General features: G+C 32.4%; 1 protein-coding gene across 1 annotated transcript; it reads left to right on the top strand.

Annotated features, from left to right (window-relative positions):
- Positions 1 to 17,043: 17,043 nt before the first annotated feature.
- Positions 17,044 to 17,855, top strand: LOC131841425 (uncharacterized). The gene has a single exon (XM_059189742.1). The coding sequence runs from the start codon at positions 17,193 to 17,195 to the stop codon at positions 17,853 to 17,855; it is 663 nt and encodes a 220-aa protein (XP_059045725.1). The 5' UTR covers positions 17,044 to 17,192.
- The last annotated feature ends 1,562 nt before the right edge of the window (positions 17,856 to 19,417 follow it).

Raw genomic sequence — 19,417 nt, forward strand, 5'->3', positions numbered from 1 at the left:
GCCACCGCCGCCGGAGTTGCGGTAGAATGTCATCGATCCCGCGACTCCGGCTTTGGCGTTGGGTGAGGGACATCTTGGAGTTTTTAGTGAGTAGGAGTCTCACAGTACCCGCGGGCTTCCCCCGGGGCCGGCGGGTCTCCATGAGGGATTTTCTCCAAGTCAAAAAAAAAAAAAAAGGTAGGAAATTCTTAAAACGGTATAAATTACGCAATGTGTAGGTAACTTTACGGCTCACCTCATCAACGTGATTGGTCCAGCTGAGAGTACTGTCAATTGTTACACCAAGATCTTTAACATGCGGAGAATACGATATAGCCATTCCATTGAATAGCACTGGAGGAACCGTACTCATGTTAATTTTGCCAAGTTGCCTCGAGCCACCCAATATAATCGCTTGGCATTTGCTGGGATTGACATTGACCCCGAACCGGACCGACCAGTCGAAAATGTAGTCAAGTGATTCATTCATCATATTTACGGCTTCAGAGATTTTTTCGGCCTCAGCCTGGCAGTAGAGCTGCAAGTCATCGGCATAGAGATGGTAAGAGCAGTCGAGGTTATTAGTGATGAAATTAATGAAAATAGAAAAAAGCAAAGGAGATAGAATACCGCCTTGAGGAACACCAGCCGGCAATTCGCACCAATCAGATATAGTCTGGTCGATGCGAACGGCCTGCTGACGACCTCGAATGTAAGACTGGAACCAATTTAAGGCCACAGAGGAGATCCCAAGAGAGCATAGCAAGGAGGATATCATGATCGACTGAATTAAAAGCATTAGAGAAATCAATTAAGACAAGAATGGTAATTTTGGAGTTCTCCATGCCATCTCTCACATCCTCAGTTACTTTTAGAAGTGCCGTATTAGTACTATGTCCCGTACGGAACCCGGACTGAAAGGGGCTCACAAGTTTATTGTGAAAAATGAAATTTGAGAGCTGTTTGTGAGCCACAGCTTCCAGGATTTTGGAGAGATAGGGCAGAATAGAGATGGGCCTATAATCTTTCAAATTGTTTGGAGATGACACTTTAGGAAGCGGTAGAACAAAGCCTTTAACCATTCGGAAGGAAACGAACCAGAAAAGAGTGAACAGTTGACAATGTGAGTGATTAGAGGCAGTACGTGGTTAAGTATGAGAGTAATCATGACTCTACTCACATCATCAAGGAACACAGGAAACTCTTAAGGCACTAAGTTTTGTTGATGTATATACAAACAATGACCCTAATGAAGCATTTGACGTGTTTTATGATACATTTAAGTTGTTCTATGACCTCTGTTTTCCAATACTCAAAATTAAAGTACCTACTGAAAAAAAAATTAATTGGATATCTAAGGGGTTAAAACTATACAGTAAACTTAAAAGAAAATGTTTGTGGGAGTATAGACGAAATAAAACTATAGAAAATAAAAATAAATTTAAAACCTATAGTAGGCGTCTTAAAAACATTATTAAATTTACTAAAAAGTTAAAAAATGACAATTACATACAGACATCAAAAAATAAATGTAAAGCGACGTGGAATGTTATAAATAGCAATAAATCTAATGTTGTTAAGGAACCTATAGAAAGTATATATATTAATAAAATAATTGTACATGACTCACAAATAATAGCAGATGCATTTAATGATTACTTTATAAAAAATTCAATCTGTGATAACAAATCAAATACGGATGACATTCTTTTTGACGAAAATATAAATATGACATGTAATAGTAGCAATAATAATGTAAATGACATTAATCGTATCGTATCATATCGAAATTATAATTCTATGTTTATGTTACCCACTGGTCCTGATGACATAAATTTAATAATTAAAAACTTACGAAATACTGCAAGCATAGGTTATGATGAAATTTCAACAAAAGTAATTAAATATGTAGCAGGAATAATTTCACCAGTTTTAAGTTATGTTATTAATCTTTGTATAGAAAATGGCATTTTTCCTAATAAACTAAAATTATCAGTGATAAAACCTTTATTTAAAAAAGGTGATAGGGAAAATCTAGACTGTTATAGACCTATAGCTCTTATCACAATATTTGCAAAAATTTTTGAGAAGGTAATTTACAATAACCTTTACTCATATTTAGAAAAATATAAAATACTTGCTAATGAGCAAAACGGATTTCGAAAAAATAAAAACATTAACTTAGCTATATATAATTTTCTTAATACTGTAATTACTAACACTGATAAGAAAATAAGTGTAACAGCGCTATTTATGGACATGACTAAAGCATTTGATCATGTAAATCACGACATATTATTTAAAAAAATGGCGTCGTATGGTATAAGAGGAAATGTATTATCATTATTAGAATCGTATCTATTCAATAGGCAACAGGTAACACAGATTAGTAGAATATGTGTAAAAAGTAAGAATGAGACTATTTACACCTCGAAATTGCGATACATACGATATGGTGTTCCTCAAGGTAGTGTACTAGGTCCGCTTTTATTCAATATATACATAAACGATCTACCGAGGGTTGTTAATCATCCAATGATTTTATTTGCAGATGACAGTACTATATTATTTATAAATGATAAATTAGCCAATTATAATTACGAAAAAGAAATAAATAACTCTACAAAATGTATAATTGACTTTCACAAACTTGGTTACAAAGACATAATTTAAAAATTAATCTGACTAAAACAAATATGATGACATTTAATAGACACTCAATTCAAACCGCTACAATGAACATTAACTATTTAGGACATAAAATACTTAACATTGATAATACAAAATTTTTGGGTATTTATATTGACGATAAATTAAAATGGAAGTATCAAATCGAAAAAATTTGTAAAGACTTAAATCGATTTTCATTTGCTCTATACAATCTTTCAAAGGTAGTAAGTATAATTACTCTTTTAAGTGCTTACCATGCGTACGTCTCATCAACTTTGAGATACGGTATAATTTTTGGGGTAACGCTACGGGTAAGGATCTAGTATTTAAAGCACAAAAAAAATGTGTCAGGGCGATGTGTAATTTAAAAAATACTGATAGTTGTGTTCCATATTTTAAAAAATACAATCTACTTACGGCTCCATCCCATTACATTTATGAGGTGTCTATTTTTATTAAGACGAACCTTGAACTTTTTAATAACATCAAAGGAATACGTAATAATGATAAATTGTGTAATTTTCCGGCTAAAACTGCTATGTCGTGTAATAGTATTTTAGGAATGGGACCTAGAATATATAATAATCTTCCAAGGGCATTAAAATCTATTGGTAGTATCCATCAATTTAAAACTGTTCTTAGAAATATACTGACTGGTAAAACTTACTACACGGTTGGTGATTTCCTGACTGATACATTGACGTAAAGACAATTGATTAATGACTATCGGTATGATGACGTAGTACAGTAATTTTATTTCATTAAACATTAATTGTACCTACAATTTGAAATTTTTGCACACCTCTTACGAGGTTAATGTACGGATCTCAACAACAGATTTATAACACCTTATTGTTTTACCTACATTTGGCAAATAAAGTATTATTATTATTATTATTATTATTATCATCAGTACCAACGCAGTTGAATTTTAAAGAAGATATAATTTTGCGGATCTCCTCGGCGGTCACTGAAGAGAATGAAAATGGATTTGTGGAAAACTTAGGCCAGGAAGTAATTTTATCTAAAGTTGCTCTCTTGATAGACGCATTAAGCGGGACGGAGGAAGAGAAATGCTTGTTAAGGTCATTTAGTGAGAATGGTAAAGTGACATCACTGGACTGTTTGCACAAACCCAGTGTTTTTAGGAACTTCAAGTATTGGCCGGTGAAGCATTTAACAAATTTGAATGAATGTAACGGCGTTTAGCTGCTCTTACCATATAATTACACCGATTACGAGCCGTCTTAAATGAAATCCAGTTCTCATCAGTACGAACCCTTTTAAATTTACTGAATGCCTGATTTCGTTTCCTCATTGCTATGCGAACACCTGTCGTAATCCAGGGTACAGGTGGTTTTTTTAATTTAATACTGTGTAAGGGCGCATGTTTCTGGTAAATCTTAAGGATACAAGCATTGAAATAGGAAAGTTTCTCGTTAACTGTCGCGGCTTCAGTAACACAGTCCCAATTAATTGAAAGAATGTCCCTCTCAAGTTCCTCCGCTTCAATCCTGGTGAAGTTACGTATACGCTTCATTACAGATTTATGTTTAAATTTGATAGAATTGTAAGAAACGTAGATAACATCATGTCGGGAAATACCTGGTGCGGGAACCTGACCATGATTGAGAACGAAATCAGGGGAAGACACGTAAATATGGTCAATCCAACTATCGGGTGAATTTATATTGGTATGGGTCGGACCAGTCCGGAGCAACGTCAAGTCCACTGAATTCATGATGTGACAGAGCTTGCGAGAATTAACAGAATCGCGAATAAGGTCGGTATTGAAATCGCCCATGATGATATGGTGAATGTGCTCTGACATGATGGATTCGAGAATTGTTTCCAATTCGAGTAAGTAATCGAGAGAGGGGGACAATAAATAACACCTAGAATTATTTTGGTACCCTTGACATAAATGCGAATAAAAATTCTGCGTTACCCGAAACAGTAGAAGATGCTACTATTTCAAATCTGAAACTACTGCGTAAGTAAATCGCAACACCACCGCCACGTTTGTCCAACCGGTCGTTACGAATAATAACATATCCAGGAAGACTGTAATGGGTGGACGGCATAGATGGCTTCAGCCAACTTTCTGAAACTAAAATAGCATCTACATTGACATTGAAAAAGGTATTAAAAAGCTCACCATGATGCTGAGGAATACTTTGAGCATTCAGGTGACAGATATTAAGGCTATAAGGGTAACGCTGAAATTCGTCATAAAGATGAGAAGAAAGCGATACGTCTAAAAATACATCAGGAGATGAAGTTAAGGGACTATTACTAAAATTATAAGAGTCATCGAGAGCAGAATAATATGATTCATCATCTGACATCACAACTCAATTCAAAAATATAGTTTGCTGATTTTAATTATAAATATAAATAAATAAGAAGAATAGTATAATAATATAATAAAAATAAAATAAAAAAAAAAAAATACTAAAATTAATCCAGTACAAATACTCTGCCGGCCAACTGTTTACAATACAAAAGAAATGTTTTCGTACATACATTAAAATATTTTACACACTAGAATTATAGGCAAATACAAAAAAAAAAAAAACAAAAACAATAAATTACTACTTAACTATTAAGCCACTAATCACTAAGTTTAGTGTATAATGACAGGAGAAAATTACAGTGACAAAGGAATTACGAAATGGCTATTTATATTCAGCTGACTAAATTAAAGTACTCTGTGAATAAAATAGATGTCAACTAAATGTCACATACCAAAAATTACAAATACGTCAAAAATGAAAAATTTAACTATTATAATACAAACAAATTAAGTGTAAAAATATTAAAATGAGGGTGAATATAAAACAAGAGTAAAAGCAAATGTTACAGTTATATAAATCGATCGTATAATATAAATCTACAACTACTTAGTATGTTTCACCTTCATACCACGACGAGTTCTTGTGACTCCAGGAACCAAATTGTCATGCTGAACCGCTTGGGATGGTGTATGCAGTATATTGGACATAGTGGGCATGCTAGAATTGGGGACTATAGCGTCCAAGTCATCAATGATGTTAATACGGCAACGCCTGCCTTCTGGATCTTTAGCGTAGATGTTGCCACTGAGCGACCAAACATTTTTCATTCCTAACCGCTTGCGAGCCTCTAAGAATAACTCTTGTCTTCGTCGGATTAAGAATTCGGAGATGACAAACTTGGTACCCTTAAATTTGGTTTTATTTTTCCAAATAGATAAACCCAAAGCTGGATTGGCGAGTCGGAAAACAATGGGTCTGTGTCGTCCCTCAACCACTGTACCAAGTCGATGACAGCTGGAAATATCTGAGGCTTGAAGATCGGACAGTTTGAGTTTAAATATATAATAGAGGCTTGAAGATCGGACAGTTTGAGGTGTTCTTTAAAAATAGATGTAATCACTGTGGCCAAATCCTCATCACTCTCTGAAACTCCACCAAGGAGGAGATACTTCCGTCTGTGCCTCATCTCAATTTCGTCAGTGGTGTGGACTAAATAATTTATTTGCTGACGGAGTAGACTGAATACTTGATGTGTATAGTTTTTAAATTCATAAAATTCATTTGATAATTGTGTGATATCGGTTGATTGTGGACTGATTGCTTGGAGCTTACCCTCGAAACCAGCCATCATCTTGAGGAGTGTGGACTCCATTGACTTTTGTGTAGAAGCTAAGTCCACAAAGTTTGACATCTTCAATGTGTATGTTGTAGCACAAAGTGTAAGTGGCCGGCAGGTTTATGCAGATAATTTCTTATTTAACACATGTAGTAATGTGCTAACACTGGATATGAGACTTTATATAATAAGCAATAAACTAAAGGTGAGATAATTAATAAATTGTTATTAAAACTTATTCAATAAATTAAAATTAATGAGAGAGATTTTTTAACTGTTACTGTTACTGTTAGAATAGAATAGAATAGAATAGAAAATCATTTATTCAAATAAACTTAATTTAAGCACTTTTGAATAGTCATAACAATTTGTTTTTTATCTACCACTCGTTCGGAAAGCTGTCTCATCACAAGAAGAACGAGCAAGAAACTTGTGTGTTGCTCTTTTAAATAATCCTTGTAAGTTTACATTTACAAGTCGAAACGTGTGAATACAAACTACCAACAAGCATTAATTTTTTGGGTCAAATATAATCATGCAATAAAATTAAATCAGTCGTAGTGATAAGAGCAGACCAGTCCCTACAAGCAGCACTCGTTCACGAGTATGACGGATGAGCCAGCCATCACTGCGCTCGACCATATTTTAGGGAGCCCATTGACCCGGCCCACCACGCCGCCACATGTCTGGACATTTTAGTGAGCATGACTACTCATTCCACACGACCACGTCACAGCTACAAAAATTACTATACGGTAGTTACAGTATTCGCATTTTACATAAGGATGCATGCGGCAATCAATACAAAAGCCGCTACGCTATCATATATCAAGAAAGCAGTATGAAAATTAAAATTATAACGTTGTCCGCAAATAAACTTATTCTTGCTATATATTGCTATCATCTATAAATTCATCTATCTTATAATAGGCTTTTTTACATAACATTTGTTTAATATAAGATTTGAATTGCCTCTCTGTAAGATTTAGCGTAGACTCTGGCAGTTTATTATAGAATCTTACGCAATTACCATAAAATGAATTACTAACTTTGTGTAGACGGCATTTAGGTAAAATTAGCTTATTTTTATTGCGTAAGTTTCTACTTGTACAGTCTTTAAGTTTCTTGAAACTATCTAAGTTTTTCCTTGTATACATAATCCTTACTAATATTATAAATGCGAAAGTAACTCTGTCTGTCTGTCTGTCTGTCTGTCTCGCTTTCATGCCAAAACTACTGAACCGATTTAAATGAAATTTAGTACGCAGATAGTCTAGACGCAGAGGAAGGACATAGGCTACTTTTTAATTCGTAAAAAGGGTTGTAAGGGGTTCAAAATGGAAATACAAGGTTATCTTTATGCGGTTGAATCCTTATTCGTCATCTTTTCATTTCACTAGCTAACAACCAATCAACACATCGCGTGCGTTTGCGCCAATAAGGTATCCATCACAGAGAACTAAACCACAGATAACATAATGTAAAACGAAAGATCTTGCCGGAAACATGACGTTGACGTTTAGTGAAAATATTGTTTTTTGACACTTTTTTATGATAAAATCGTATATCGTGTGTATGTGTTTTTTCTTTAAACCTGAAATTGGCCGATTGCCAGACAAATTTGGCGATTTTTTCATTAATTTGTTTTACGGCTCTGGATACAAGCCCAGTTTAGCCCAACTTAAAGTTTTACAATATAAATTACAAAAATTAAAGTCAATGTCCAATGTTAAATAATAATAAATGTCAAATGTTGTTTCCCTGTTCTGACAAACTTAAAAAAAAAACTTAATAACAATCACAATTTCTTCACATTTTATTATTTACATTTTTTAAAGAATGTTGTGGTGTGGCACTATCCGAAATTAAATTATTTACCCATTTTTGTAGGTTATACAGAAATAATATGTGGGTGTTTATTTAAAAAGCATTAACACAAAATTAATAAAGTATAGGTATTAATAAATATATGGTTGTTGTATCAAAATAGAATTTTCTTATTTTTCACTAAAATAAAAACTAACTGTCTTTTTTATAAAATAAATGACCTTTTCATTGTGCCATGTATTATGGAACTATTTAAATTATTTAGCTGATTGTAAGAAACAAAATGTTGGTTTGTAGATTAATACTGTAAAATTATTATTTGTACGGAAACGATAAAAATACATTTTTGTGCTGCGGCAAAAACTAATATTATAAATGTGAAAGTAACTCTGTCTGTCTGTCTCGCTTTCACGCCAAAACTACTGAACCGATTTGAATGAAATTTGGTATACAGATAGTCTAGACCCTGAGAACGGACATAGGCTACTTTTTAATGCGAAAAAAGGGCTGTAAGGGGTTAAAAGGGGGGATGAAAGATTGTATGGAAGAATCGTCATTTTTGAAGCTAGAAGCTTGAAACTTATTTTTGAGACTGTTGATTAAATATAAATAAAAATGACATTCAATGTTTGTAAAAAATTACCCTTAAAGGGGTAATATAAAATAGGGGATGCAAGTTTTTATGTAAACACGTCATTTTTGAAGCTAGAAGCTTGAATCTTATTGTTGAGACTGTTGATTAAATATAAATACATATGACATTCATTGTTTGTAAAAAAATTACCCTTAAGGGGGTAAAATAAAATAGGGGATACAAGTTTTTATGTAAACACGTCATTTTTGAAGCTAGAAGCTTGAATCTTATTGTTGAGACTGTTGATTAAATATAAATACATATGACATTCATTGTTTGTAAAAAAAATACCCTTAAGGGGGTAAAATAAAATAGGGGATGCAAGTTTTTATGTAATCACGTAATTTTTGAAGCTAGAAGCTTGAATCTTATTGTTGAGACTGTTGATTAAATATAAATACATATGACATTCATTGTTTGTAAAAAAAAATACCCTTAAGAGGGTAAAATAAAATAGGGGATGCAAGTTTTTATGTAAAATCGTCATTTTTGAAGCTAGAAGCTTGAAACTTATTTTTGAGGCTGTTGATTAAATATAAATAAATATGACATTCATTGTTTGTAAAAAAGTTACCCTTAAGGGGGTAAAATAAAATATGGGATGATAGTTATTATGTAAATTCCTAATTTTTGAAACAAGAACGATGAAACTATTTTCATTGGTTCGTTTGGGGTAGATTTTTAAATACCCCACTAATGTTATAACTGTGAAAGTAACTCTGTTTGTCTTTCTGTCAGTCTTACGCTCCAAAACAAAATAAAAATTTAAATGAAATTTGGTACACAGTTAGTTTACACCCGGACAAAGAATATAGGGTACTTTTGAATGTGAAAAAAGGATTGTAAGGGGGTTGCAATGGTACGCTGTATGGAAGAATTGTCATTATTTAAAACTAAAAGTTTGAGACTCATTTTTAGGCTGTTGTTTAAATATCAACAAATATGACATTCAATGTTTGTAAAATTTTTACTCTTAGGGGGAGGGGGGGGGGGTAGTAAAATAAAATAGAGAATGAAAGTTATTGTGGAAATTTGCTGTTTGTGTGGTTGTGGAAGCTAGAACGATTAAACTTTTTTCTTTGTCTTTTTAGGGTTAGTTTATTAAATACCTTACTGATATTATAAATGTGAAAGTAACTTTGTCTGTTTGTCGATTTAAATTGAAATTTGAAACAGACATAGATAGACTAGATCCTGAGAAAGAACATAGGTTACTTTTTAATGTGAAAAAGGGTTGCAAGAGGATTGAAAGGTTAGATCCAAGGTTATATAGATGTATCGTCATGTTTAAAGCTAGAAGCTTGAAATTTATTTTTACTTTTTATCATTTTTGAAGCTAAAATGATGAAACTTATTTATTTGACTTCATCATCATCATCGTCATCGCAGCCCGGAAGACGTCCACTGCTGGACATAGGCCTCCCCCAAAGATCTCCACGACGATCGGTCCTGCGCTGCTCGCATCCAATGCCTTCCAGCGATCTCGACCAGATCGTCGGTCGGTTATTTGACTTATATTGTGTTAATTGAGTTAAATATTTTTTCATTATTTACGCGGACGAAGTCGCGGGTACAGCTAGTATTTTCATAAATGTACTGTGAGGCAACGGTGAGGATATTTGATTGTTTAAAGCATTGACGTAATGACTCTCTAGAACCCATACCATAAATAGAACGTATGGCTCTCTTTTGTAAAATAAATATAGTATTTATATCGGCAGCTTTACCCCATAGCAGTATGCCATATGACATAATGCTATGGAAATAACTAAAATATACAAGTTTTGCCGTCGCCACGTCTGTTAATTGCCTTATCCTTCTAATTGCATAAGCAGCAGAACTAAGTCTACTGGCTAATTTTGAAATATGGGGCCCCCATTGTAACTTCGAGTCCACTGTTATTCCTAAAAAAACTGTATCATTAACAAAATTTACTATTTCATCATTAAGCAATAGCTGCGTATTTACTTGTTTTACATTAGGCAGCGTGAATTTAATGCACTTAGTTTTGTTGGAGTTCAATAATAGATTATTACATGTGAACCAATTTAGTATAGCAGAAATAGCATAATTGACATCGTCTAATTGATTACATTGGCGACCAATTTTAAACACTAACGAAGTATCATCCGCAAATAACACTATATCTGCAACTTTCTCTACCATGTAGGGAAGGTCATTTATATAAATTAAAAAGAGAAATGGGCCTAATATTGAACCTTGAGGAACGCCCATTTTTATATTAGTTCCCTTAGACTTTACACCATCAATATCTACAGTTTGCACCCTATCCTCTAGATAAGTTTTCATTAGACTTAGGTCATTATCTCTAATACCATAATGTTTGAGCTTGTACAAAAGTGTTTCATGATCTACGCAATCAAACGCCTTCGACAAGTCACAAAAAACGCCGAGAGCATCCTGTGAGTTTTCCCATGATTCGAATATATATGTAATAAGAGCTACACCTGCATCAGTAGTAGACTTGCCGGCAGTGAAACCATATTGCTGACTGTGAAGCAGTCCGTTATCCCTGAAGTATTTTAACATTTGGTTAAACATAATCTTTTCAAATACTTTACTTAGAACTGGCAAAATAGAAATTGGTCTATAGTTGCCTAGCTCAAATCTATCTCCAGATTTAAAGAGTGGAATTAATTTGCTAAATTTCATTAATTGAGGAAACACGCCATTATCAACACATTTATTGAAAATAGTAGCTAGATAAGGAGCAACAATATCTATGAATGAACTAACTACTTTAACTGACATGTCCCAGAGATCTTCCGTATTTTTTAAATTTAACTGTTTGAATATTTTTATGACATGAAAAGGGCTGACATGTGAAAATTTAAATGTTAAAGAGCAAGGGCTGACATTAGCCTCCAGTAATGTTTTTGCTCGAATTGGAGATGAGTCTAGAGAAGATGTAATATCAATCGGAATATTAGCAAAAAAATCTTGGAAAATATGAACTATATCTTTTGTTGCTGTTATTAACTTATTGTCATAATTTAATGAGAATTGATTGCAGGCTTTTTCAGACCGTCCAGTTTCTTTGTTTATAATTCCCCAGATGGTCTTAATTTTGTCAGAGGACTGATTAATTTGTTTATTTATAAAATTAGATTTAGTTGCAATACAAACTTGTTTGAAAATTTTAGAGTAATTTCTCACATAAGTCGTAAATTTGTCATCAAATTTATATTTTTTTTGATCATATAAATCAAATAAAATGTTTCTACTTTTAAATATTCCTACTGTTGCCCATTCTGTAAATTTGGATTTAACACAATATTCTCTTTTCTTGAAAATATTCTGGTATTCTTTTGACAAAAGACTAATTAACTTGGTGTAAAGAATATCAGGATTATTAAGACTGACAGATTGTAACTCTAAGTCTAATTTATATTTAACCGTGCTTTTGTATTTATTAATATTGTAAGCATTTATTTGTCTTTTTGATCTTTTATTATTGGTATTTTTTTTAGTCTGATTACTAAACTTAACAACTTGACCACAGTGATCCGAAGGAAGTTTATTTATTATTAATTTTTCAATATACTTACAGTTACAACTACCCGCCGAAAAAAAAATATATATATTGTGACATTGTTGAAAACCACTGAATATTTAGTTTTCCTATCTCTCTAGTGATTTATTGATAAAAATGTTTTATGTTACCTTCATTTGATATTATCGCGTTTTATAAATTGAAATGATTTTGTATTGCATGACAACTTTAACAAAACGATTATTGATGATTTTTTTTATATGGTTTTATATAATTAGCTTTTAAATTCGAAATAAAAAGACAATTTAGAATTAGATACATAATATTTAAAGAATTAACGTTTTAATAGTTAGCTAATTTTCAATAGCTTAACGAACCTAATATTCCACTAGCTACCTAATTTATTCGTAAATATATTTTCATAATACTATAACATTTCAATTACATTTATTTGCTACTCTCATCATATTTTAAAACCAATTCACTCAATCACAGACTCCAATTGTGATCAAGTGTCCGCAGAGATCTATTTTAATAAAGAAATTACCTATAACCCAATCCTGGCATCCTGGTCACGGCACCAATTGTAACGATCCCCCCCATAATATTTGTGAAGGGAAAGAATCTCTTCTCTCTAAAATTAATAGAATTAAACTAAGAGTTAACTATATATATATATATAAACACCTCTTTGGGCACTTTGTTGATCACGCCACAAGCCAAACACTTGCTGATTCCACCTTTTGCACTGAATAACTTCACACCTATCGCGTATATCTCAGGCGGTATGGCAACATCGCATTCTATTTTGCGATGTGGCCATATATATTCGTCGATAGTACGATATACGCGATACATTTTTTACTAATAATTCGTGCATGACTGGCTCCAAACGGCTACATTTTTGAATACACAAAGACTTTTTGGCTCTGAATATATTTTAAAAATCAATTACTTGTGTTGATCACTTTATATACTGGTCCTTACTGCGATACTTATTTTGACCCGAATATATATAGATACCGTAACGGTCTATCAATTATGAATTTATTAATTTACTAATCTAGATATTTTATATTCGCAATGCTCCATACATGCAAGCTCCAGCAACGGTGGAGGCAGGGTCCCCCTGCACCGTACACCACCCGCGCACACAAACAAATTAGATATTTTTTGAATACACAAAGACTTTTTGGCTCTGAATATATTTCAAAAATCAATTAATTGTGTTGATCACTTTATATACTCGTCCTTACTGCGATACTTATTTTCATCCGAATATATATAGATACCGTAACGGTCTATCAATTATGAATTTATTAATTTACTAATCTAGATATTTTATATTCGCAATGCTCCATACATGCAAGCTCCAGCAACGGTGGAGGCAGGGGGACCGTACACCGCACCCCACGCACACAAACAAATATGAATAAATTAAATTCATAAGATTATTCATATATTTCGACTGCCTCGGTGGTCACACCGCTTTACATCCGATGGTCGCGGGTTCGATTTCTCGCACGGTGCAAACATTTGTACTCATCGGTCATCGATTGTTTTCATCGGTCTGGGTGTTTTATATGTATATTATATATGTATTTACAAAATAAAAATATCTATTTATATCAGTCCAGTATCAGTCTGTAATAATTGTCCAGGGCTATTTATTATATTTTTATAAACGGTTATCTTTTTCCATCGCACCGCTCGCTATCGACAGTGAATTCATAGAAATGTCACTCTAAAAACAAAAATAGTTTTGTGTTTTGTATTTCAAATACTAAATGCAAAGTAGGTATTTTCAAAATACTTTTTCAAAATAAAGTACCTTTTGAATTTTTGTCCAAACCTCAGATATTTTATTTATTTTAGGTATATCAATCATTACATAGTGTAGTATAAAACAAAGTCGCTGTCGCATCTAACAGTACATAAACAAAGAAAGAAGACTTTTTGGCTCTGATACCGTAACGGTCTATCAATTATGAATTTATTATACCTAATCTAGATATTTTATATTCGCAATGCTACATACATTGTAATATCCGCCTCCATTCATTGTAACGGTGGAGGGACTAAATAGTTGAATAAAACTGAATAAGCAGTTGCTCCACTCTATAGGTACTGCGTCGTCGTCGTATGCTGTTCATTTTTTCACTCGTTTTGGCGCCAAGAGAGGGTCACATAGTCGTGGTCAAGTTAAGAACTTATAATTTAATTTTGATAACAATAGATACAAGTAAAAAGTAGGTATTATATTAATGTACGTAAGTACTGTACTTAAAAATATTTATTCTTTATTGTACATTTGAAAAACTTAACACTTAAGGACTTGTACATATACACGTACATACTGCCATTTTCTCTTAAAGACATCCAGAGAAGCACTATTTATCAAATACGCGGGGTGCACCGACCTTTGACCTTATAACAGCTGATTCGCGCGTAACGAATTACATTGCTTTTTGATATTTTATAGTGGATATATCACTATAAAATATTATTATTTCTTTAGATTATGACATAATAACATTGTTTACATGATTTTAAGGGAAACGTACGATAAAAAAAATTCCCGTAAAATGTAAAAGATAAAAAATGGATATTTTTGGTTATCCTTAAGAGATAGACATATACCATCACGGACTTTTTTGTTGACCTTATTTTGATACATCTCAAAGCACTAGACAATACGCATTTTCATTAAACAGTATTGTATTTTTTTTATTTCTTTAACTTTAATGCACAAAAAAATTTGTACATGTGGCGGACTTAATATTTTGCCGCGTTATTTACCGGCAACCATGAGTGGTGCAGCGAAAGATTATTGGCGGTGCACTAATATAAATAAGAAATGTCAAAAAAAGATTTATAAAGATAATAAAGATAAGCAAAATATACATTTCTATAAAAAAATAACAATATACATATATAAATATATATGTAAATATAACCCATAAATGTATAAATATTATATATAAGTAAATACATAATGATCCGATAATCAAATTATAAGTACAGTCTCAAATTGAAAGTAAGAAAAACAGAAAATATAGAGAGAACTATAGGGATATAACAGAAAGATGTGAAAAAAGGAGGACAGTAAAAAAGTTACAAATTTAAATAATGTTGCCGCAATTTCTGTTTAAATGAATTTATTACATTATCATATATTAGGCATACGACTATCCTTATGACTGTTACTTTTTTTTTAATCTATACATCTATACATGTAAATAAAATTGGAGTGTCTGTTTGTAATATTGAAATAACCGTTTTTTACTACTTGCATATGAATATAAATACGGTACATACACCAAAATAACATATTTTACAAGTTTTGTCTGTCTGTCTGTCTGTTTGTTCCGGCTAATCTCTGAAATAGCTGGACCGATTTTGACGGGACTTTTTTTGGCAAGTAGCTGATGTAATAAGGAGTAACTTACGCTACTGTTATTTTAGAAAAATAAAATAAAATTTCACGCGGACGAAGTCGCTGGGGCCAGCTAGTCTATAGATATACCGAGATTTAATGGTTAAGTTACTATTATGTTGTTGACAAAATTTTACTGTAATGTTACTATTACGTTATCCTACACAATTTGTGTTATTTTGGATGAATAAATAAATAAATAAATAATAATCTATACATCTATACATATAAATAAAATTGGAGTGTCTGTTTGTAATATTGAAATAACCGTTTTTTACTACATGCATATGAATATATATAAGGTACATATACCAAATTAACAATTTTTATAATTTTTGTCTGTCTGTCTGTCGGTCTGTTTGTTCCGGCTAATCTCTGAAATGGCTAGACCGATTTTGACGGTACTTTTTTTGGCAGGTAGCTAGTTTATAAGGAGTAACTTAGGTTACTTTTATTTTAGAAAAATAAAGTTAAATTCCACGCGGACGAAGTCGCGGGAACAGTTTGTTTTTAATAAAAACGGTTTATTTGATAGAAAAAACATATTTTTTGTGGTACTTGAGGATGTTGAAGCCTGTTGTTTGTAATATACGGCACATATACTAAAATATATTTTTGTACAATTTTTGTCTGTCTGTCTGTTTGTTCCGGCTAATCTCTGATATGGCTGGACCGATTTTGATGGGACTTTTTTTGACAGGTAGCTGATGTAATAAGGAGTAACTTAAGCTACTTTTATTTTAGAAAGATAAAGTTAAAAACCACGCGGACGAAGTCGCGGGAATAGCTAGTGTATAATATATTAGAGATACCTTGTGGTATAGTGATGCAAATCAGCACGTTCAGTAAAAGATTGTGCGAGTGTACGTTTTGTATAACGACACGTAGGTCACGCAGTACCTCATATATATATAGTTTATGTAATTAGTGTAGGCTAGAGCATTCAAGATGTAACAGTTAAATATACAAGTTACACCCTACTGTGTGTGTTTACTCTCACCACCGCTCCTGTCATCACATGGCGACCGTGACAAAGAAGCTGCATAAATGGATCAAGATCAGACTATACTCTGAAGATCTTCGGGCAGCAAAGAGGTATAAATTATTTATCCTCAATATATTGTACGGTGGAAATTAAAGTTCCTAGGCCATCGGTGTCCAATATCCTCAAATTGAGGTTCACCGCATACCTGTGCCTAAAAAATTGGATTGAATGCTGCATCCATAGATGGAAGTATGAAGATTGAATAAAAGGGTGCTAGCGGTCTACAAATGTTGTAGTGATTATTGTGCCGTGATTAGTGTCATTTCTGAAGACATTTTTTTTTATACGTGTTTGGTGCAGTGAAAATATAATTTAGGGACATATTAAGTGGTATATAATATTTGATTGTGTATTTAAATTTAAGTCACTTATTTTGAACAGGAAGTAGGCAAACTGTGACAGGCCACTTACACAATTTTTGAAAGAATTTTATATTAGTCTGTATATTTTAAAAATGGCCGCATTTGATTTAAAAACAGCTTTATTGCTATTACCTATAGTGAATCAGGATGAGAAAGTTATAAAAAGCCTTTTAGACGGCATTGAATTTTACAAAACCATCCTTAGGCCTGATGACCACCCCTTATTAATTAATTTTATATTAAAGTCGAGACTTTCTAGTTGTGCCAAATTAAAATTAAAATCAAACTACGATAATATTAATAATTTAACGGAGGATATAAGAAAAATTTTATTACCAAGTAAATCGTATACATTCATTTTAACGCAACTACAAAAATGTAGGCAGGGTAATAGAACAATTTTAGAGTTTGGGGATGAAATTGAAAGGTTGTTTGTTGAATTAACAATTGCCCAAGCGGGGGGTTTGAACACCGCGTATGATATTCTATTGCCCATAAATGAGAATATTGCAATTAGGCAATTTGCATACGGGCTAAACGATAGTAGGTTGACAATGTATATAATATGTCGAAAAATATCAAATTTACAAGAAGCTGTCAAAACAGCAATAGAAGAGGAGGAATTCATTCCTAAGAACTTCCAAACGTGTTTAATAAATAAAATAAATTATGACGCACGCGAATTTGATCGCAGAACAAATCAATGTCAAGCGAAGCGTAATAATACTAAGTCGCGAAGTCAGCAAAATGCATAGTAAAGAAGGTCGCGCAATTTGTTATAGTAAGCATATGAATTACGTCAAAGCGTCAGCTGATAGTAGGAATAGCGATAGAAAGACATCGTTAGATTTTGTTCATGGAAATAAGAATACCGAAATTTTAGCTTTTAACACAAATAATGTAGTTAAATTTAATTGTTTTAATAATGATATATTTTTGATAGCAGAATCAGGAGCATCAATGTCAGTTTTAAAGTATGATTGGTTAAAAAATTTGCCTTCAATTAAGATCCATAAAGATAACGCTATAATAAAAGGCGTTTGTGGTAATCTAGAGGCAATGGGATTTGTTTACCTGAATCTTGAATTTCAGAAACTGCAATTTAGACAAAAGTTTTATGTATTTAAAGAATTACAGTGCAGTTCGCATGGTATATTAGGAGAAGATTTTTTAATACAATTTAAAGGTATTATAAATTTTGAATTGGGCTGTTTAAGTATAAAGCCCCACGGATCACTCGATAGGGTCCGTATACCTTTTCAAAAAAGAGAAAATGGTATAAAATATGTTAATTTTCCTAATAAAAGGAAAATTGATTATATTGTGGAAAATGGAAATTGTGCGAAAAATAGAACAACGGACCAATTATCGAAAATAATTGTAACGTCCGATGAGTTAAAAAAATTAAACTCATGCTGTTCAGGCGTTATTACGCAAGGTCCAATTAAGAAAATTAATAAATGTTCTCAAGTGAAAATAAAATCTAGTCCATCAAAGATGGTAGGAATTGCTAGAAAATCACAGTTTCGTGTGAAATTAAATATTTGTAATAAGGAGACATTAGGAAATGTGTTAGGTATGCATAATAAGCATGATAATGCGTGCAATGTAGTTCTATCTGGATCTATAATATATTTAAATCAAACGTCTCTATTAACAAAGGTGGGCGTAGATAAATCATTAAGAGAACTTGTAAAGATATGCAAGGATCATAATATTATGGAAGTTATAATTATTAAAAATATGTACAATAAGTCTCAAGTGAATAAGTTCTGTCGGTATATACAGAAGTATGATGAGTTTTTACGATTATGTAGGTATACTGTAAAATGTATAGATAAGTATAGTAAGTCAATAAGTACAGATAATGAAGTGAGCATTGTCACATTGGCCAATAATGTAAAGCATAAAATTTCTTAAAATTGTTATAGAGTAAAAGGCCTAATTTTAATTTTTGGTTACTACTTGTTTAGTAGAAAACAAGATCTGTTAGATGATGACAAATATGTATTAACAATACAATGTAATTATAAAAGTTTGTATTTTTTTTGTACTCAGGTATGATATACCTTGAGAAATTGTTGAGTTAAATTAATCCTTAGTGCTGTTTTTTTTTTGTCTTTTTGTATGTAAATGTTTAAATAATAAAAATTGTCCTTGTAATGTTAAACTTTCAGAGGGAGGGGACACCCTCACCATAGACACCCTACTTTTCAGGGGAGGTGTGGTATAGTGATGCAAATCAGCACGTTCAGTAAAAGATTGTGCGAGTGTACGTTTTGTATAACGACACGTAGGTCACGCAGTACCTCATATA

The sequence above is a fragment of the Achroia grisella genome, unplaced genomic scaffold (assembly GCF_030625045.1).
Source record: "Achroia grisella isolate CSIRO2021 unplaced genomic scaffold, CSIRO_AGI_Agris_v1 utg16889, whole genome shotgun sequence".
NCBI lineage: Eukaryota > Metazoa > Arthropoda > Insecta > Lepidoptera > Pyralidae > Achroia > Achroia grisella.

Excerpts from the sequence above, each read along its gene's own strand:
- LOC131841425 (XM_059189742.1), top strand. The coding sequence starts at position 17,193 with ATGGCCGCATTTGATTTAAAAACAGCTTTATTGCTATTACCTATAGTG.